General features: G+C 42.7%; 2 protein-coding genes across 2 annotated transcripts in view; both read right to left on the bottom strand.

Moving 5' to 3' along the window:
- LOC120958656 (diencephalon/mesencephalon homeobox protein 1-like) overlaps positions 1-23,019 on the bottom strand; it is a 93,162-nt gene that overhangs the window by 57,437 nt on the left and 12,706 nt on the right. The window contains exon 2 of the mRNA XM_040381607.2: positions 17,133-17,256. Within this exon, the coding sequence (XP_040237541.2) occupies positions 17,133-17,229 (97 nt within the window). The 5' untranslated portion in view covers positions 17,230-17,256. The remainder of the gene's footprint in view (positions 1-17,132; positions 17,257-23,019) is intronic.
- Positions 2,407-8,680, bottom strand: LOC125907542 (uncharacterized). Its single transcript, XM_049610488.1, has one exon. The coding sequence runs from the start codon at positions 8,039-8,041 to the stop codon at positions 2,804-2,806; it is 5,238 nt and encodes a 1,745-aa protein (XP_049466445.1). The 5' UTR covers positions 8,042-8,680; the 3' UTR covers positions 2,407-2,803.

Below are 23,019 nucleotides of genomic sequence, written 5' to 3'. Positions count from 1 at the left end.
TTTGATCAGCACGGATAATACGAAAGCTGGATTAAAGAGGCTAGGATAAACAGCAGTCAACTGTAATTCCTAAATCACTTGTTGCAATACTTTTCCAAAAAAGAAACAGTATAAATACACAAGCCTCTAGTCAATAAAATAGCTTGGCCTGGCATCTGACCGCTATCTGTTTTGTTTTTTTTTCGATTTGTCATTGCCATACCTATTTGCATTTCAAAGCGGAAAATACAGTCATCTTACTTTCAACATATTGTTGCTTAAACCATTTCGATTTTCCTGGAAATCCATTACCCCCGAGAGTGTAAAATTGGTGCCAACATTTTGTGACCCCCCCGTAATCAACCTACCGGCACACGACAAACATACCAAAAATTCCTTTGCATTCCTAAACCAAACACGCTGCCTTTCGAGGTGGCACAACATTGCAAACACGTTGAAATTGATTTCTCGGAACTCAAAACAATGCTCAGCTCAATTTGTTCAGCTCGAGCGCTCCATCGCTGCCAGGTTGTAGAGCTTTCTTTCCTTTGCCAGCTTACCTTTGGAATGGACGTACCGTTTCGTCACACACCACGCCGAAGAGCGCTAATAAGCATAATGACAACTGTTCTCATGTGATGTTGATGTTGATTATGATGATTACGGTTCGCTGATGAAACGAGCGATCCCTGCCAATAGTCAATAATTGCATTTCTACCATCCCAAATCGTCATCAATCGTACGGAACGCGGTAAGGAAACAGATCAGCCACGATGAGCGACCGCGTACTGTACGCATTCCATTCGTAATAAACAAAATTCCACTCCGAGAAAACGGCGCGAGTGCGGGATTGATTGGTTTTGGTGTTAAGAAGACACCCACCCACATCGAGGTGCGAAACTATGGTTCGCAATGACGGGACAAAACAATTGAATTACACTAACAATCTATCGAACCGCAAAAATTCCTTTCGATACGGTCGAACCCCAACAACGGTGTGGAGTATGTTCCTTCATAAGGTGTAAGTGGTGGGCAAGAAAGGTACGTACGTGCAAAGGAAATCATCGGGTTTGATGAGTTCGACGAAAACCGATTTGCGCTTTCTTTCGATTTACGCCACAGCATAACGATTTATGCGCACCGCGTCGCGTACATGCTGAGATGCAAGGGGTTCGATCGGTAATTATACGTCGCGTTACCGTATCATCTGGCATCTTCGATTCCGTTTGGTTGGGCTGTATTGCATTTTGGGAATTTGTGCTTTACTCCCTTTTGGATGTTTGTTGCCTGATGGAATATTTGAATTCAATCGAAATGCGCGTTGAGAAGTTGTAGAATTAACGGGAAACTCATATAGCATATGCAGATGCTATTTTAATGAACCATACTTACGCTTTTTACACATTTATAATCACTAATTAAGTGTTAAACTCTAACAAAAAACGGGTTTTTTACAGTTGTATGGCACGGAACGCCTTACTCCATTACAAAACGTTTAAAACCGCATCGCTTTCCAATCATCGTCCTAACACAGTCCCATACACCTCTCCAAAAAAAACTCCAATTAATGACAATCGATTGTAACAATTATCACCCAACCCCGAAATGGAAAGCCCGATTTACCTCGCACAATGAGGACAGCAAACATTACGCACCCTACTGCCTGCTGCCCAACGATGTCTCTTCATTATTAACATCATCATCAACACACTATCGCAGGGAGGGCAATTAGTGAGTGACACGGCTCCGTCCGTCCGTCCGTCCGTCCTCCCAACACAGAACCGGTGAGGGGTTACGAATACGGCTACCAACTGAAGGGTCTCCTTCCTGCTGTTTTATCCCGCTTGCCTCCGACGATAGCACCAAGCAATCAAGCCGAAGGACGCGCACATCCTGTGGTGATACCGTACGTAGCAAAAAACAACATCGCAACGTCCCCTCGCAAAAAGGGACCGCAGATTGAACCGTGTACGGGAGGGGAGGAATAACGTCTTGCTACTGAAGGGATGAAAACAGATTAAGAATGGGTTTTTCGGCATAAAAATCATGCACACTAGTGCGGAACGCGGCTGGTGGTCCGGAGTGGTGCCGGATAAAAGAAACACACAAACACAATGTTCAAGCGCTGCCATCGTTTGAACGTGTGCTTGAACGCCCTTTTTTTGGTGCTGTGCTTTAACCCGTGTCGAACCGTCGTTGTTGTTGATAGCTGTTGCTGTTTGTTAATCTTGGTGGCAAATAAACACAGGGTTGTTTGTGTTGCCCACAACAAGTAGGCTAGTTGTTGGGTGGTGAAACCATCGGTGCCGCGGTTGATCGGTTTGGCACTTGAGACTGAAGTGCTGCTGTGAAATATATTCACGAAAAGGGGCTGGCTGTGATATTTGGAGGAAATTTGAATGGGAAAGTGTACACCTTTTTCGCTGGTCGGTTTGCAACTGTATATTCGTTTGTCCTTTTTTGTATATAATATTTCATGCAGTTCATAATTCGTGTAGATCGAGCAGTTTCTAACGTCGAGTAGTTTATAACCTAATCTTAGTTTCCTAACGCTTTGTTTTATGCAATTCAAATTTATGTTCGAAAATAATTATTCTAATTCCAACATTCCCGGCCACCAAAGAAGAACTTCTTTAAATTTCATGCAAAATATAAATCCAAAAATGATTTCAAAAAAGAATTCAAAAACAGTTCGACTCTTGAACCTGACGCTTATCTCCTATCATACTGCTCGTGTGTGTAGATGTGTGAATGTGTGTTGCGTGTATCTTGTTCTGCCATGAGTGCGAAATGTAAACAATGTCGCGTGGCTTGCAGCTGCGCGTTACTCAGTGCCAGTGGTTTCCTTCTGCTCTAAGTTGCTAATTACGTCCGGATTAGGCAAAACCGCCAGACGATTAGCTGCGCGGACGATTTGCTTCCCTGAAGCAGTGCGCAGTGTAACGACGCGAACAACATCGTCCTTTCCAGGGTGTACTGCAACGATGCGCCCCATCGGCCACGAGGTAGGATGTACATTGTCTTCCTTAATAATCACCAGTGTATTTTCTTTCAGAACCGCTGATTTCCCGTTGCAATATTTGGCTCGAGCTTGTAACTGCTGCAGGTACTCCGGATACCATCGAGCCCAAATGGTTTGCAGATGTTTTTGTACCAACTGGTATTCCCTCAAATAGTTGCTCGGTGTCTCGGTGTAATCGATGATTGGTACCGCTTGCAGATTGCCACCGACGAGGAAGTGTCCCGGTGTCAATGGTTCCAAGTCCGACGGCTCATCGGATAGAGGTGTAATTGGTCGCGAATTCAAACATTGCTCTACCTGGGCAAGTAGGGTAAGCATGCTCTCCTGTGTGATGCTTGTTGTTCCTATTGTTCTGACTATATGCTTTTTAGCTGCCTTCACCGCCGCCTCCCATAAACCTCCAAAATGTGGTGCTCTTGGTGGGATAAACTTCCACTTCATATGATTCATCGCGCACCAATCAAATATAGCAGCTCGATCGTGTTCGTCGCTCTTTAGCATCTTGTAGACGCGATTCAGCTCATGTGCCGCTCCCTTAAAGGTGGTTGCATTGTCGGAATGCAGTTCACTGATTTGACCACGACGTGCAATCAAACGACGAAGTGCATTGATAAATGCTGTTGATGTTAAATCGCCAACCAGTTCGATATGTACCGCTCTTGTTGAAAAACATACAAATATGGCGATGTATGCTTTAATCGGACTTCTGTTGCGTATGGTTTGTTTTATATAGATTGGTCCGCAATAGTCTACTCCGCATACTGAGAATGGTCTTGTTGGTGTGACTCGTGATGTTGGCAAATCGGCGATACTTTGCTTAATAAGTGTGGGTTTGGCCTTAAAACATGCGTGGCAACTGTGGTACACAGACTTGCATAAATTGCGACCGCCAATTATCCAAAAGCTTTGGCGTAGTGTTGTTAAAAGCAGTTGTGGTGCAGCATGCAGCTTACTCAAGTGTATCGAAACAGCTAGTAGTGCGGACAGTGGATGTTTCGATGATAATATTACCGGGTGTTTTTCTGATTCCGACAGATGTGCGTTACTGAGCCGGCCACCAATGCGCAGAATACCTTGCGTATCTATGAAAGGGGAAATCCATTTCAGTTTGGAGTTCTTCGGAATCTCTTTGCCCTTCTGCAGGTGTTGTAACTCCTCGGAAAAGGTGTCTTGTTGCGAAAGATAACACAACTTGAGTTCTGCCGCCTTGAGTTCGTCTACAGTGAGCGGTGGGATATCCTTAGCATGGACCTTGTTTCCTACGCGGCGCTTTGCGTTTTGTATAAAGCGCAAACAATGTGCAACAACTCTTTGCAGTTTGTGGTAGATCGAAAATCGTGAGAACAAACTGTTTCGAAATTCGCAGATTAATGCTGTGCTTGCAACCCGTGACGATAGTTTTTCTTCTTCTGCGCTCTCATCTTCGCTTGGTGATGGTGTGTTCTGTGGCCATTCTTCCGAGTTGCGTGCTAACCAATGTGGCCCGTGCCACCAGCGCTCACACACTAGCAACTTTTCCGGCGTTAAACCTCGCGAAATGTCGTCTGCTGGATTGTCCGAGCCTGGAACATGCTTCCAGCATTGTATTCCAGCTGTGTGCTGAATTTTTGCAACCCTGTTTGCAACGAAGGGCTTCCATCGATTTGGTGCTGAATTCAGCCAGTGAAGGACAGTCATGGAATCGGTCCAACAGATGGTGGTAGCAGAAATTTTCAGTGATTGCTGGACTTTCTCGTAAAGAAGTGTGGCTAGTCGTGCTGCACATAATTCCAATCGAGCTATGGAATGTGAATTGGATAACGCAACGACCTTTGACTTGGCTGTTAGCAGCTGCACGGTGACTCCTTCCATGCTTTCAGCCCGAATGTAGCAACAAGCACCATATGCTAGTTGTGATGCGTCAGCAAAGATATGAATTTGCAGACTTGTTGCCGTGCATTGCGATATGTACCGTGGGACTGTCAAATTGCGTAGTGAAGATAATGTAGAGTGAAATTTCGACCATTCATGCTGTAAGTGCGATGGTAGCTCGCTGTCCCAGTCATATGCCTTTCCATGAATCTTGAGAGCCCATAGTTGCTGCATGAACATCTTTGCGATGATGATCGTTGGGCCCAGTAGCCCGAGGGGATCAAATATCTTGGCGATATATGACAAAATTAACCTTTTCGTCATGCAGGGTGTTGTAGGTGGTATCTCAATACGAAACCGTAGTGTATCAGTTGCCGGTTCCCAAACGATGCCTAGTGTGGATACTTGTTTCGAGCTCTTCCACTCGTGCGAGAGTTGTACCGCCACATCTTCTGAAGGAACGTTCTTCAATGCTTCGGAGCGGTTCGATGCCCATTTCTTCAGCGTGAAACCAGCTGAATTTAGCATGTCTGAGATTTGCCTTTGTATAACGATTGCTTCGGACAAATCATCGGTACCCGTTAGCAAATCATCTACGTAAAAATCGTTCATGACCGCGTTCATTGCCAAAGGATACTCTTCCTTGTGGTCAAGAGCAATCTGTTTGAGGGTCCTGGTTGCCAAAAATGGAGCAGAGGCTGTGCCGTACGTAACCGTCTGTAGCTCAACGGTCGATATAGGATCTGCAGGATGTTCTCTGTACCGGATGCGTAGATAGTTACGGTCATGAGGGCTATGTAAAATTTGCCGATACATCTTCTCTACGTCTGCAGTGAGAGCAATGGCACGAGAACGAAACCGAAGGATAATCGATAAAAGATCTTCTTGAACGACTGGTCCCACTAAGAGTTTATCGTTCAATGAGTAACCACTCGAAGTCTTACAGGATGCATCGAACACGACACGCACCTTCGTGGTTGTGCTTGACTCTTTAACGACAGCGTGATGTGGGAGGTAGTAATGCTCTACCGAATCGTTTGCAGGACTGGTAAGCCGCTTCATATGCCCCAAATGCTCATATTCTTTCATAAATTTCACATACTCTTCTTTCATTTTAGCATTGGTGTTCAACCGCCGTTCGATAGAACGCAGTCTGCGATCGGCTATTTCCTTCGACTCTCCTAAAACGATATTAGGGTTGGAGTTAAATGGCAAACTAACGACATACCTTCCACTTGAGTTGCGAACAGTTGTTGCTGCGAAATGCTTCTCGCAAGCATTCTCCTCAACCGATAGCACAGGATCCTCGGCTATGGTTTCACTCTCCCAGAACCGCTGCATGGTCTCCTCCAGTGGGGTGTCGTATGCAGATAGATGGCACAGCCGCGGACCGACTGACGAATGATGAGTGTTGCCGGTGACAACCCAACCAAAGTGGGTTTCGACCAGCCACGGTTTGCCTCTACCGATAGAGCGCTTGCGACCGGTGTGGAGCTCCCAGAACGTATCGCCTCCGATGACGATGTCGATTTGCCCCGGACTGTTAAAGGTGCTGTCCGCCAATGCCACGTCCGGCATTTTCCATGAAGAGACGTCCGTTGGTGATGTAGGGATGTTTGCGGATGGCGTGTCCAGAACCAAGAAAGTCATCTCCGTTGCGAAGGGTTGTGTCTTGGACTGAACGGTAGCGACGATGGAACCCTTGATCTGCTGTACTGCATTGCCGATGCCCGATACAGCGACGTTGACCCTTTTGCGACTCGTCAGCAGTTTCCGTGCGAACTCCTCAGCGATGAAATTCGACATGGATCCCGAATCCAACAACGCCCTTGCTTCATGGGTGTTCCCGTAGTCATCCTTGATCTGGATGTTTGCCGTCGCCAGAAACACATTGTCTTCATTCGACTGAGCTGACAATGTTACCGTTGCGGGTGGAGCATAGGGTGGTGAATGATGTAGAAGTGTGTGATGACGCTCACGACACGTGCGACACGAATAATCCGACTTGCACGCTCTAACCTGATGATTGCTGCTCAAACAGTTCCAGCACAGCCGCTTCGATGCGACGACGTCCCGTCGCTGTTGGACCTCCTTGGCGATGAACACTGGACAGTTGCGCAGTGTGTGGTCTTCGGAACACTCCAATGGACACTTTGGCTGTTGGGTGTGCGCAGTCGACGCAGCAGGAGCCGAGCGAGATGTAGCTGCATTCGCGATGAATCTCCGTTGCCCTGGTTGACGAATGAGACCGGCCACCTTGATACCACTAGCTGCTTGATCCTTCACGAAGTTGTTGGTCGATTTCAAGATTTGGATACGATCTTGCACGAAGTCGATCACATCCTTATATTTGTCCGTCGTGAAGTGCACGGAATGTTTCTCCCAAGCCAACAATGTCTCTCGATCCAACTTCATCAGCAGCATGTTTGAGAGGGGTGTGTCCCACGAGTCAACCGGTTCGTTCAGCTTTTTCAACCCGTTGACGAAGCGGGTGAATTCATCCACCAGGTGCGTGAGCTTGTCAACGCACACCAATTGCACTCCCGGAAGGTAGTGCAATTTGCGATAGTATTCGCGAATCAAAAGACGAGAATTGTCGTACCGTTTAAGAAGCGCCGCCCAGGTAACCGAATAGTTGTCCGCCGTTAAAGGTGTATGCTCGAAGGGTACCGCCGCGTCCCCCTTCAACGATGACAGTAAGTATTGTAGCTTCGCGATAGATGGAAGCTCGGCTGAAGCGTCGATCATTGCGATGAAGCGATCTCGGAAAGAAAGCCATTTTGTGTGATCTCCGTCAAATGTTGGAAGTTCGATTTTGGGCAAACGTAAATTTGGCGCGTGGGGTCGACCGAATGCAAGCGTTGAGGAAGCCAAGCCCGTTGTATCGTTGAGCGAACCTTCTTCCTTTGGCTGTCTTTCCCGTAGAAATGATTTTAGCTTGCGACAGCGTTCTTCAATGTCGATCCGTTCCATTATGCTGGCTTCGACCGCTTCGTCTTTATCTTCAAGCTCTTCCAGTTTCGAAACTGCGGTGAAAAACTCTTCCTTATGTTTCGCCAGATCTTCTAACACCTCCGGAATCTGCTTGGCATCATCACTCGAATATTTCGCCTGGAACCGTTCCAGCGATTTTATGTTCTCCAGGGCGATCCTCTTTTTCAGTTGCACTGTTTTAATTTTCTTATCCATTGCACAAAGAAAATACTGCGATATCACACGAAAATAACGAACAAAGCGATTGCGCGAAATTCAAAATGATGGCGTGTAACCGACCGTTGCCCTTGATGCGGGGCGATATGCGATGGCGGGAATTGTCACGGAATGACTTGCACACTTGACGACGAATACCGAATTCCACTCTTGATGCAGAATGAAACTTATTTCTTCTCCGTATATCACGATCCGGTTCGAAGGACCAAAAATGTGAAATATATTCACGAAAAGGGGCTGGCTGTGATATTTGGAGGAAATTTGAATGGGAAAGTGTACACCTTTTTCGCTGGTCGGTTTGCAACTGTATATTCGTTTGTCCTTTTTTGTATATAATATTTCATGCAGTTCATAATTCGTGTAGATCGAGCAGTTTCTAACGTCGAGTAGTTTATAACCTAATCTTAGTTTCCTAACGCTTTGTTTTATGCAATTCAAATTTATGTTCGAAAATAATTATTCTAATTCCAACAGCTGCTGTGTTTGTAGTCATTTGTTGTTTTACGCCATATGGAGGGCAAGGAAGTAAGCATGTTTATACTTTGATGGGATTTAAGTGAACACTTTTTTCATATTTAACATTTATTTATGAATACATTAATGATTTTAGGTTTTTTTTCCACAATAGTAGTGTTGTTTAATTAGCGTAAAGAAATACTTTTACAGAGTTTCTTATGAATTTTGATGTTTCCTTTTTAATGTTTTACTTTATCACTTATTTTCATCTATTAGCTGTTTCCTTGATGGGTTGATAGTAATACAGTGGAGCGCCGATTATCCGGGCTCTTCGGGACTCGTCCTCGCACGGATAGTCGAATAACACGGATAACGAGTCAAAGTATTTATTTTATCACAAAATCCTGGTTTGTTTTTGAAATTAATATTATGTTTTGGTAAAACCTAGTTAGTTTTATAAACTTCATGTTTTTCCGATGAGAATATTTGAAATATGCTATGAATTATAGCGTATTTTGTTATGACAAAATGCCCTGGTAACCGCTATTTCAAATATCCTCAGCACGCAATGTCATCTAGGTTTTGAACTGTCATTTTTCAACAGCACGGATACACGGATAACCGGATAAAAGGTACCCGTGTAAACGGCGCTCCACTGTATCTCAATTTTTATCCTACAATTTGTTCAGAAATTTGTTTCCGAAAATTTGTTCAGAAATTTGTTTGACGATGGAAAAAACAGCGTATCTGGAGACACACATACACATGCATCTATCACATACACAAAGCATCTAAAAATCTTTGGAAAACTACAAAAAAAAAACATAGGAAATGTTGTTTATAACTCTGAACAATAAATAATTATCAATTTTATTAGTTCAAGATGTTAAGTTGGAGGACTAGTTTTGATGGGTGTGCGAAAACTTGGAAAAAGAAAACTCATTGCAGTCGTTTCCGCTAAATTTCTTCTATTTGGCTTAACGTCCTACACGGACATGACGGCCTATACAGGCTTTCGAGACTTAATTCTTTACCACGTAGCCGGATAGTCAATCCTTATTACGGGGGGACGGTCCATTCTAGGATTGAAACCATGACGGGCAATAACATGAGTCGTTCGTGTTGACGACTGTACCATGGGACCTCCCTACCGCTAAATGGTAACCCTTAATTTTCGAATTATTACAGGATTTCTCTAGCCAGCTCAACATCGGAAGCGAACAATTAAATCCCGTAAAATACATTTCAACAATAAAATTCTAAACTCGAATGATCTGTTATTGGTTGCTCGGTATACGTTCGACATTCATTTGGCAATGTTGAATAGGGATTTTACGGAATGTAAATGAAGCTTACAGTGTTGAGCTGACTAGAGAAACACAGTAAGGCATCCATTATTGACAGTGTGTAACAATCCTTGCCTCTAAAACACCAATTTTTCTCCTCTAAACCTCTAATCTTTGTCACTATTTCATTCTTATTTCTATACTTAGCGACAACGACTATACAACCCTGTATGACTTAAAGTTACAAGTAAATTTGTTTTCAATAAAACCTTTGCTACAATATTAATATTAATCCAGTTGAAATGGTACCTGTTCCACGCTGGAAAGAAATGGTTCAATCGAGTGGCAATAACACCCCGCCACAGCGTAAGCTCATTTCCGCGGCTACCTAGCCGGAAATAATTTTAAAACAGTAATTTAGCTCTCCAGCACCATTCCGGGGTGCGGTTTTTAATTTCCTAACCGATCAAATCCTCTTTTTCACCCCCCCCCCGAATGCTTTGTGTGGTGATTTTTATAATTTTTGTGTTGATCTTTTTCTTTTTTACACCCATTATTGACATCATTGGCTTGTAGTGCAGTATTTTTGTTTTGTTTTTTGGTTCATGTTGCAATTTTGCTCATAAAAAATGCACAAACTTGCCTTTTGTCTAGGCTAACCGTTTCCCACAATTGAAAGGCCATTAAAATGTATAACTTCCCATGTATGTTGCACGCAACTGGGCCAACAAAAAAAAAACCATGACAAGCACCCTGTGAAAGGTAAACCGATAAAATCCAATATGATGAAATGTAAAAAAGAGAGCACAAAAAAGCGATTAAAAATGTTCCCGATAATTGATTGCGCATCAATTTCACATATCATGTTGGGAATGGCAAGAAAAAAGGTCCATTTTATAACAAAATAGCCTCCATCAAAAATAAATGTAACGAGTTTTTGTGTCTCCAACCGACCCACAACGCGACCGATGAGATTGACCGATAATCCGCAAACCACAAAATAATTCCGCGCTCAAACGGAACAATCACACAGAAACGGAACAGTCTGACAGGGAGCAATGGACACAAACCAGGAGCTTCCGCAACCTTCCCGCTCGGAGGGCCACCGGGCGGCTACTAAAGTTACTTCATCAATTGATTAATTTTAGTTATTTTAAATTAAATCCATCCCAGTCCCATCTCAACCGCACCAGGCGCCACTCATTGTCATGTAGCTTTTGCTCGTAAAATGGTCGTAAAGCCACCAAACAAAAAAAAAAGGAACAAGAAGTGAGACACCTTTTCAAAAATTCAACAACCTCCAGACTGGTTGGGACAAAGTTTCCACGGGCCTCGGTCGCGGGTCCGCTCCCCATGGCAGACAAAACCGAATGCCGGCACGCGGGTAAATTACGAATGGTTCCTAATTGAATTACAACGACATGATTTTTGATCCCATTTTCCCATTTGCGGGGAGACGTTCAGGCCGTAGCAGCGAGATTCGGCTCCGTACCGCGAGATACGATCACGCCGGAACAGATGTAACTGCCACTTCAAACGAAGGATACGAGCCTGCGGTCCCATTGCTTGAAGCGAGACGCTTCCGCTCCTTTCCTTTCCTTCTAGCGCTTACTGCGTTGACAAATATCCTTCCGTCCCAGTGGAATGTGACCGGGTAGAGTATGGGCGGGTTTGAGCGAATGTAAGTTGATCTAATTTGAAAATATGCAAATGACGTAATTGATATTGAAAACAGTCGGCAGTTGGGCTACGCTAAGGGTGGGTGAGCAGTACTGATGTTGTTGTGGCAATTTAGGCACAGGAGGAGGAATAAAATGTGGATTATATTATGTTACTTTCAATGTGTCGTACAAATAAGTTTTAAGAACAAAATGCTTTTGAATAAGTTGAAGCTTTTTGTATAAAGAAGAATACCTTGTCTTTGTTTTAAAATATATTTTTCCATTACTTCCACTGCACATCAAAAATCCCAAAAATAGACCAAAAATTCCCTCTTCTTATAAAATATTCAAATGACAACATCCTCATCCCCCATCACAAGTGCTTGTGGCCATTTCTTTCTCCCCCTGTCTGTATTGCACTCAACGCTATACACAAAAAAGAGCAAGAAACCAACCTCTCATCGCTCCGAAATGGTAACCATATTAGCCTTACCCAGCCAGTCTGATACAATTTGCATCCATCCTTGTTGATCGATTGTTATCTCGAATGGCATTTTTTATGTGTGTTCCGAGTTGCCTGGCTAGGAGAGCAGGTTTGGTAGCGCAATCGTGAGCGCAAGGTAGCTTGTGATTTGATTTTAAAAAGATTTATCATCCGAGCTTAGTAGGAGACGGTAGCATCGATCGAAATTCGATAAGCAGTGCGATAACGGTTTCGGCGCTGGTGACATCAATCCCGGTTGCAGTGATTATGTTAAGAGCGGTATCGACCAAAGGCCGTGATTTGCATACGGTGCGGCTTGGAAATGGCCGAAATGGATTTCTTAGATTGAAGCCAGATGGTGCACATAATTTCATATAATTTTTGCGATTTTTTGGCAAATTTCAAACAGGTTAACTATGTCCTTTTTAGACTAAATAAATCTGTAGTTTTATTTTAAAAGGTTTAACATTTGTATTGAATACACATTTGAAATTCTATACATGAATACTTTCTAGTTGACATACTTTCAAATTGAATTCAGTTGTTTTACAAGCGAACGTTTTAGTATTTATTCGAGTATTTGAATCTAATAAGGGATCGTCCATAAATAACGATACGTGCCAGGAGGACATACATAATGCAACGCAAGAAACGACCCTTCTCTATAAATTACATTAGGATTAAGCGTTTTACTCAGTATATGTTTCGTAATTTAAGGCTAATCCCCTATAAATATCCTTAATTTTATGTTTAGTATGCATGATGGATGTCTTTCCTAAGAAAATAAAGCTAAAAGGTTGGGATAGGTACAACATCCGCTTTCGATAATCACTCGAAAAGAGTATCTCCTTAAGTGGAACATTCACAAATTGCAAGCAATATGATTTAGTTGCGATTTTGTAAACGTTAATTGTTTACATCGCACATTAGCTGGTTGGTGTGATGTCTGAGTTACCTGACAGATATTTCACATGTCAAATAGTCCATTTCGCTGCATATTTCACCTTGTGTAGCCGCGCGGTCATATGACTCTAGATAGTCGAAGTCTTTACAGAGAGAGAGTAAGCCTCTGAATATGCTGTTTCAATCAAGCGTTTGAACAACATAGGAGGATACATTCCCTCTCGCAAGAAGAAGAAGAAGAAGAAGTAGCAGCGCGGTAAGCAACACGTGCATTATGATCGTTATTGGCCATGTAGATGAGCAGTAATCGATGACACTTTATTTGTATTTGTATTTAACGTTTCCTTGGATACACCATGTTTAGTTAGATTCACTAAGCTGGAGGTCGCTCTTAGTCTGAAGGTCCCTTAAAGATGAACCTTAGAAACACATCACCGTATAATCAGCACAAACGAGATCATGATACAGCGTACCCGCTCGCAATGCTTTCATTGTATCACTTTCCATCTCCTAATTACCGGCTTGCATTTCTCTTGCACAGCCACTGCATTGAAAACCGCACACACAAAGTAATTAACTTCGCTCGCTAATTCACATTCTGCTCCGGGTCATGCTGCAGGCTTAGCATTATCTTGCATCACCATTCGGCCCCACCATCACCTGGTATGTAGAGCATACTGTTCTGTCCACTGTCAAAGTGCAATCTTTCCACTAGCAATATCACCAGAGGCAACTTTGCTTTCTTTCTCACTCTCCATCTCTTCTCTCCCGAACAAAACACATAGCACACACACACGGTCACCGCACCCGTAGAATGTGTCCCAAAAGTGCAGCCTATTTTTACGCCAAATTATGCTTCTATATTTGATTAGAGGGTAAATTAATTAAAACTCATCATCTGGCTGCTTGTTTCGCAAGAAGGGAGCCATGCGTAGAGCTCACATTTCACGCCCAAAACTCCGTTAGACCAGGGTGGCCAGGGCATCGTTTCCGACGCGGACGGTAGCGAGTTCTTCGCCGGCCTGCAGCCGAGGTGAAGCAGAGTTGCTGAGTGCGAGTGCATGCGAGTAATTCAATTTGTACCGTCCTGTCTCTCTTATCGCAAACGCCGTATGCCGGACGATCGCACGAGCCCACACGAGAATGACCTCGCATCGGTACCGGTGATGGTACGCGCAGTACAGTGCAGTTGGTAACGCAGTCCTCTCCACAACATTAGACGTTATTTCAATTTACTCATTTGGATCATCAACAGTGAGCATCATGACGTGCACGGCCCGCAGGTCCACGAGTACTCGCCCTCCTCCGCATCTGATGCTGGTGCATCAATTTCCAGCTGGGCCTCGAATGTCCCGGAAGCAACCCCTCCCGCCCCTGAGCAGAAGATTAGGAGCGTGCGCAAAGTTTTCGGTAATTCGAGAAGTTTTGCGTGTTAGCATCACCTCACTTCGACTGTCCTGGCGGCTAAAGCCGCACATTTCTACCGGCAAACCGGGACAAGTGTTGGGTTTCCAAAGAATTATCGTCATTTAGCAGAGCCATTAGAAGTTGTGCAGGGACGGGAGGAACCGCCTGGCAGAACCTTGAACTCCGGATTACCCGAAGGAAGAAGGCGAATCTTGGTCGAATACTACGGGAATTCCCACCGCTGCTGCTGTGTACCGTTCGCGAACGTATGCCACCTTGAGCAGCGGATTAGCCATCACTAATAGAATCATCGATTCTGGTACTGTTTTAGGGAGATAGAGATAGGTCAAATCTCAAGTTCGTTGTGCTCCACGGGTGACTTCAGGAAGTCGTCGATTTCGTCGATATTTCTCAGCAAGTCCTTTCACATCGACCATCCCTGCTATCTGGGTGGCAGTATCTGGTCACAGCCGTTGACTTGATGTCAGTCGTCATCGAATTATTCGTTATTAGATGTTTCTTTCCGTGCTCTTCTTGCATGTTGTCTCGTTGGGGAAAACAGAGCACTCTCCCGGAGGAGCGTCGTGCTATTCGACTTCAATTAATGGCAGAAATAGTGAAATCAAATTACGCCCTGATGTCGATGGATTGACGGCCGTCCGGTGCAGGGAACGAATTCCCGCACTGTCCGTACCAATCGATCAGTCCAGGGGATCAAAATCTTTCAACACCGGACCGATGCCTGAACGAAGCCGGACGCAGTGCGTTCGAGATGCAACCGTTCCGATAGGATTCGCAGGACGCAGTGGATTGAAGAGTTGACAGTAATGGAATCAAAGTGCTATCGGCATGCCATATCGGTGGCGTGGCACTGCACGCTTTGAGGCAAAGGTGCACGAAATCTACGCGTACGGCTCGACGGTAAGGGCAACCGTGGCACCTTTTAGCACTGGAAAATTGGGATGCGTAATGAGGTTAATGGGGAAATTGCTTGAAATTGATTTTGAAGCGTCAACTCATGGCAACATTTCGTGGTATATTTGTTTCGAAACACAGTTAGGTTTGATAAGTTTCAAAGGCTTCAAAACACTGTAAAGCAAAGCGAGCAAACCAAGCGAGTAAGACACATTACATCAGTTCTAATCCGAAATTGAATTATGCTGAACGTAAAATAAATGTGAAATTTGATAATAATTTAAAAATATGTGCTATTAAACGACACCATCAGGGAAATTGGAGCAAATCTCTCCGGTAGATTCTTATCGTTGCTACAGAAATGTTGGAACGTTTTCCGTGCTACCGTTTGCCCTTTTCGCTCTGCTGGGTGCAGAACAAGGAAACAAATTCCCACCGGAGTCGACCCGTAACTTAATACTTTTGTTTCGCCCTCTGCTTTTAGCAGCCAGCGTTCATAATTTAGAGGATTGTTTTTTTTCGACTGAGCATTTTTAAACTAAATCCATCATCCAGATACATGAAGAAGAGGAGGACAATAAAACGAGCCGACGAGCAGAGTTAAAAAGCTGATCGTAATTGATTTTTGTTAGATTTTAAACCTATGCCAAAGCAGGTTGGTACAGATAAGGGCAAAATTCAATTTCGTGTCGTAAAGTGTACTGTTGTTCTTCGTTTGTCCAGCAGGGTCGCTGTGGTCATGGGCCGGAAAAGTAGCGAGCTTAGTGAAGTGATTTGCGTCAATCATGGGCGATGATTGAAGACAATGTGGTAAAGCGTGCTGATGGGAAAACATTACTTTACAAAGTGAAACTGCTACGCAGGGAGGATGTGCAAAGAGAGGGAAAATTGGAAACATATTTTAATTTTATCGTGACTCAAAGCATAAGTTCCCATATGCTAATTGTGTTCTTTTGCATGTAGATACAATTAACTTTAAAAGCAACTTCATCGTATTACACTGTTTAAATGCAATTATCTTTAAATAGTTTTTAAATTACAATAAACTGGCTAGTCGACTCACTACTGTCGTCATCTTTCATTTACCACATTCATATGTCACACGACTGGTGCAAGGCTTTTTTGTATTTTTGTTCTTTTTATTCAGGAGGAATTGTCCAAACTATCCGTATTGCTCAACGAGGCATTTTTTATTTGACAACAATTCTATCAAAATGTTCCCAAATATGTCTACTTTTAAAACTTATTATTCGCCAAAACTAGCTTTCGGGTGGTACAATTTGGTTTTTTAGTTTGTCCTTTTTGATCACTTTTCGTATAGTTCTAATTTGATTTTACACAATAGTACATTATTTTTAATTCATTTATCGCTTTACTAAATGTTTCAAAGGAATTGCCTAGGAGACTCTCTGAAATTCGGTTTTAATGATCGTTATAGTGTTTCAGTCCAACTCTTTCAAAAGTTTGCAACTATTTTAGACGAAGTAAATCACTCATCTTCGATGTGTTTGGGAAAAGGCTTTAAAATATATTTCGTGCGTCTCTTCGTCTTATCCAATTTGACATTGCGAAACTAGTAGATGTCTCCAAAGTTCGACAGAAGCCCAGTAAACACTTTTGGATTAAATATTATTTATTTCCATGTGTCAGACATTCAACGATAGTTATGAACAGTTCGCCTTTAACCTATCTCAATGTATTTTAGGGACAGACTTTCTGAAATAGTTAAAATAAAGGCTTTAAGTCGAATATTTGCGATGACACATGCATGATCTATGTCCAATATCACATTCCAGAATTTTAAATTGTTTATCGCATTTAGATGGAATTAACCAAGCATTGACCGTTCGAGTCATTAAGCGGGGATGAGAACCCCTGTATGTTAGCAAACTTGTCCGTTAAACAAGAAAAATTTAAAAATTCACTATTAGTGTACAAATTCAATCCAAATTACTTACAGGGATGTGTTGGCGCGAATGGATACTCAAGCGTCGGTAACCGGGGCGGATGCGGCCCGGCCGGATGCAGCGACGGTGGGCAATGGTAACAGAACATTCCTCTACCCGCCGTTGCGGACCCAAGCTGAAATGGAAAAAAACAAGTAAAATCGAGAGTGAGAAAAAAACAACAATTCATTACATTATTACAAGCTACAATAGCGAAAAAGGCCAAAATAATTGGTAAAAGTGTTGAAAAAACCCGCCCAATCGAAACGGATAGCAACGCCTTCCCGATCCCCCCCGTGAGGAGAACGAAATAAAGAAGAAAGAGTTGGTAAAACATATTGCCCCGCTGGTGCGCAATTTAATTCTGATTTATGGTTTCAATTCGTTGATTAAAAATTAAAACACCGCAAAACCATTCCGGCCGGTGCTGGAGCAATTCGGTAAGCCGCAGCCGCAAAATGGCGTAATCTCTGACGTACTTGTTACTCTCCCAGCATCTCACCACCCTCCCCCCAAAAACTCATACAGACACACAATCGAATAAATTACACAGAATGGATGTTTCATTGTGCACAACTTGGAGTGAAAAAGAGAGAAAAAGGGTGTTCGAGACCACCATCGAAGGACTTCCCCAACACAACCCCCCAGGACGCAACACCCCTCCCCCGGATCACACAGAGCGCATTCGCAAAAGGCGACAAAGCAATTGTGGGTAATTACTTTTGACAATTAATTAAAAATTATCATAACTCAGCATTCAAAATGGTGCCGACGAAGGCAGCGGGAAACCATTGTGTACGTACGAACGTACATTGTGTGCGGGCTACGTGGAAACCTCCCCCGGGCGATAAAACGCCTCCCACCCATTGTCCCGTGAGCATTCGCACCTGATGTTCTGGAGGAGTTTTCCGGTGAGTTCTACCCACGGTCCGTCCACACCCCCATCGTACTCGAAAGGATGTGTATAATGAAAACTTTTATTCCAATTATTGTCATTATATTATTTCACCTGCTCTCGCAACGCTCTCGGAAACAATGGTGGCCACCGGACCGGAAGCACCACGGCAGACGGCATCCATCGCGCCATCGTGGCCACCAGCGAGCAACAGCGTCGAGCAGCCAGCGGGCCCTTGTAGCTTGTACCGTACGCCCAGCTCAGTGTATGTACATCTGCATATTTGAGGCATCCTATTTATACCGGGGGCTTGCGAGAAGGATTTGTGATTATAAATTTATCGTCCCGCTGGCCAACGCGCACACCACATCGACCGTGTGTGTGTGGGTGTGTGTGGAACCTGCTTTTTCCGGTGCCGGGAAATTCATCGGGGGCACACCCGAAAGTTGGTGGCAAAATTAGACACCATTTAATTCGCACCAGAAAAAGCTCAACAGCTTTCGGGCAACAGCGTTTGGTCTGGTTTTGGACTGGTTTGGACGCTGTTCTTTTGGGCTAAATTGAGTCGGTAATTGATGGTGACGCTCACTATAATGATAATGGTAAGTAGTGTGACTCGAGAGGGTGTCGCACATCCGGGATCAAGTTCGTATGAGCCAGTCGTGGTGGTTTAAGCTCGAACACTCGAAGTGTAGTTAAAATGTATCCTATTCAGTGGGAAGTATCGTATTGTAGAGGGATTTGCTTTTATGTTATTAGTATTTGAAGAGTGAACGATGTGTCAATGCATTTTAAATCATTTTATGCAATCTATCTTCATTTTTAGTAGTGCGTTTTAGTGGTAAATTATCTTGATTTGACTAAATATTATACGTTATTATTATTGTTTGTTATGTGTATTATTATCTTCTTTTTTATACACTGTTTTTGTTCCTTTTTCTTCTTCTTATTTTAAATGTTCTTATTTTGAAATTTCTCTGCAGTTTTTTTTTAATTAAATTTGAATTGGGTAATTGGTTATTTTGAACATCAGTTTTGGATTATAGCTTAGTTTTTACATCTTGTGTGTGCTTGAACACATTTCTTTATATATTACATTTCTTTATATATTTATTTTGTGATTCATGTTTGTAATCATAGATTCATCATACTTTTATTTCATAAAACTATTTGTTACCTGATTCCTATATTTTTGTTATTGTTTGATTACTTCTGCCTTTTTTGCCTTACATTTTATGATGCTTACATTGATGCATGTAGTATAGTTTATTATTTTATTTATTGTTCTTTGCAGATAAGATTAGAATATTGTTGTAAAATGATTGATTATTATTATTATTATTATTATTATTATTATTATTATTATTATTATTATTATTATTATTATTATTATTATTATTATTATTATTATTATTATTATTATTATTATTATTATTATTATTATTATTATTATTATTATTATTATTATTATTATTATTATTATTATTATTATTATTATTATTATTATTATTATTATTAATATTAACATTATTATTATTATTATTATTATTATTATTATCAATATTAATATTATTATTATTATTATTATATTATTATTATTTTTGTTATAATAATAATAATAATTATTATTATTTTTATTGTAATTATTATTTTTATTATTATTATTATTATTATTATCATTATTATTATTACTTCTTTTTATTATTATTATTATTATTATTTATTATTATTATTATTATTATCATTATTATTATTACTTCTTTTTATTATTATTATTATTATTACTATTTTTTTTTTATTATTATATGATAAAGGCTTAATAATTCGAAATGTGAAGTTTTAGCTCATGCTTTGAAAATGATATAATCCTTTTAGCATTCAAGAAATCCTTCTCTAAGCATCCACGTTTACGTTTTCGAAAGAAAATAATTAATATCCTTCCTTCTTCACCTTCCATCTGCCCGGAATGCACTTTTATACATACGCGTGTAGGGCGGCAAACCTTCCCATTTGAGCTATTTATAACTAGGAAATTCATTACCACGCAAATGGCATCATTCTCCACCGTTAGAAATGGCAGCCGAGTTACGGGAAGTCTACCTTTTTCCACCGTACCAGCTGAACCCAGCCAGCAACACATAGACACCAGCATAAAACAGCTAGGAAGAATACGCCATTTCACTACACTGCGAAGTGAAAGCTTTCAAGCACTCCATTTTGCAGAACGAACGTTACGTTCGATGCTACACTACGGTCTCGGGTTTGAAACAGCCAGCCTCTTACCGAACCGGGTATAGGAGAACTTTCTAGGCGTGTATCTGTGTGGCCGCCCAGCCCCATCGACCCAGCCCAACGCCATCAGCTCAACTCAGCTGGCTCTTGCTGGCGTCATTTTATTGGATGAGAGCTGTGTTTTATTTATAATTGTTATTAATATTGTTTCATTAGGTGAATAATTTATAGCCTTTTCTCATTCACGCACACGCAAGTCTGGCACAGGGGAAAAAAGGGTTCTGCTGCTGTTGTGTTTCGCGTTTGCGTACACCGAAACCAGTGTTTCTGTGGCGATGGAAGATTTATTGTTCGCTCTTTGCAATGGTACAGGTTGGTTTGGCGTTTGCACCAGCTGCGCTGGGCGCAAAATAATTAGTAATTGCAAACCATCTGATGTAGCAAATGTAATCAACACGCGCAGCACTTGATCTCGTTCATTTTTATCGCTCTTTAGTAAGTTGATTTATATAAAAGAGGATACGATGGTGGTTAGCATAAGGAGAAAAGCATTATTTTATTTTTTACAGCCAAACTTTTCCCTATTACCGCATCGTAAAACTTCATCGCTTCCGCCAGGCTGCAATCATTGAATGCGCATTTTAATTTCATAAAAGCTTCAGCTCGCTACAACAGTGAATTGCATTCCCATTTTTATTCCCCCAGCCGCTGGCATCAGACCGTCCCAGCATCGTCTGGTGTCGAATGATAGAAGTGATAGATCTAAATTGTCTCAACTAGCCGACGGAAAGCAAACGGCTCTCCCCCCTCCCCCCTAGACCCTTTTTTGCGCCCGGCAAAAACTAGCATCAGTAACATGCGCCGATTGGCTCAAATGCATTTATTGATGTAAATTTTATTTTTCCTTTATTTGCCGCAATCCTCCCCCCGTCCAAAAGCTGGCCGGTAGCACAGTATTAGTGGTGGTGGTGGTACTGCTGCCTCGTGGCAAACCCGGGACCGACTGCATCTCTACGGCCCGATTTGTAGCTGGCGGCAAAACAGGAGCTAGTCTAAATTACAACCTGCCAAAGGGGAATGCGGTCTGCGATCAAACGGCCGGCTTGGCGCGTGTAACGAGACGAACTAAAAACCCCGCATTTTGCTTATAGTGTTGGTCCATTTTTAGTGCAAATCAAAAAAACAACCTCCCTTCTGGCACGCTTTTCATAGTGTAATTTTTGCACCGACTGCTGTACTGTACCGCTGCAGGCATTTTTGCATAAACTGCATCTAGCTTCTCCGTCCGCTGGCAAGATACTGATACCCCTGCTGATCCCCACACTGCCGCATCCGGAACAGACGAAATCCGCACCATACCATACACCCCCAAACCGGACGCTCGGATGATGCAATTCGCGGTGCATTCGCGCTAGTTTGCTGCAAGTGCAGTGCAGCTCGCGCTCCGCAGCAAAGAAGGCAGCGGCGCGGCCACTCACTAACGAGACAGAGAGAGCGGGAGCGAGCGGATCGCATTTTTCGCGATGTAATTATTTAATCTATTTATGACAATTTTGCCGGATCCTCCCGATGGGGCCACGGATCGCGGCCAGAGAGACCTAGCTAGTCGTCGCGCGTCTATTGCCTAGATCCGGTCGGATCTGCTCTAGCCGGCGATGCGCAGTGCGCCCCGCACACTACTTCCGAGGGCGGTCGGATCTGGCCACCGGGTTACACCGCACCAGGAACGAACCAAGTAGGGAAGCAAGTGGGGCCGCGCGTGTAATTGAGTGGTAAATTGAATAGGATGATACGATAATTGCATGTAGATTAGTGCCACGGTATGACACTGGCGGTGGCGCGCTCTTTTGAGAGTATGTAGAAGCAGCAGCAGCAGCTGGATCGCTCATTCAGCTTCCGTACCCTTTTGGACTGGTTGGCTGTTTGGCTCAAGGGCAAACCTTCGGTCGGGAATGGAACGGCTTGCTTCTGCCTAAACGCTGCCAGTCCACGGCAGCACAGGGAACGATTTATTGGGTCAGTTTGTCGTCAAGGTATTGCCGGTGTTGGGAGGACAATCTTCTTATCGCACGGGTTGAATGATTTATGATAGCACTTTAGCTGGCCGGGTCTGATGGATCGCTGTTCGCGATCGGAAGAGTGATCGTTAAACGCCCACATGTTCCTGTCAGCACTTGGAGCGTACTTAAGCTGATCATTTGCATGGCCGTTTAGATTGCAGTTTAGCTTAGTTTGCACTGTTCGGATTCAATCGAACAGGGAATTCGCTTAGAAAGTGGTATGATGCAAACCTTAGAGCCTTCCTGGATATTTCACACATCCTTACGATTGTTTGATTAATTTTCAAATATTTGTACACGGGTCTACGGGTAATATTTGGAGTCTAAACTCGAGTATAGCAATTGTGGGAAAGAGCCTCCAAATAACTATTTTGTAAGCCCTGTTCACTAATACAGAGTTTTCCACGATTTATTGGTCAGTTCCCATGATTCTTTGGTGCGTTCACACGATTTTTTGGTCGTATCCAATAGATTTTTGGTTCGTTCCCATCATTTATTGGTATTTTCCGATTGGATATCAATACAATTGGACCAAAAAATCGTGGAAACTTTTAAGGTATAATTATGGAAATTTACCCTTCCTTACAGTAGATTTCCACTAACTTAAAGATAAAGGTTAATGTGCTAAAATTGATCTCGCAATGTCTCGCATAGTTAGAAACAGTTTAACCAATTTTCGATTTGACAATGCGTTAAATGTAAGTAATCAAAT

The sequence above is a fragment of the Anopheles coluzzii genome, chromosome 3 (assembly GCF_943734685.1).
Source record: "Anopheles coluzzii chromosome 3, AcolN3, whole genome shotgun sequence".
NCBI lineage: Eukaryota > Metazoa > Arthropoda > Insecta > Diptera > Culicidae > Anopheles > Anopheles coluzzii.
Note: the sequence above shows the minus strand (reverse complement) of the source record. Positions and strands in the feature narration are given on the sequence as shown.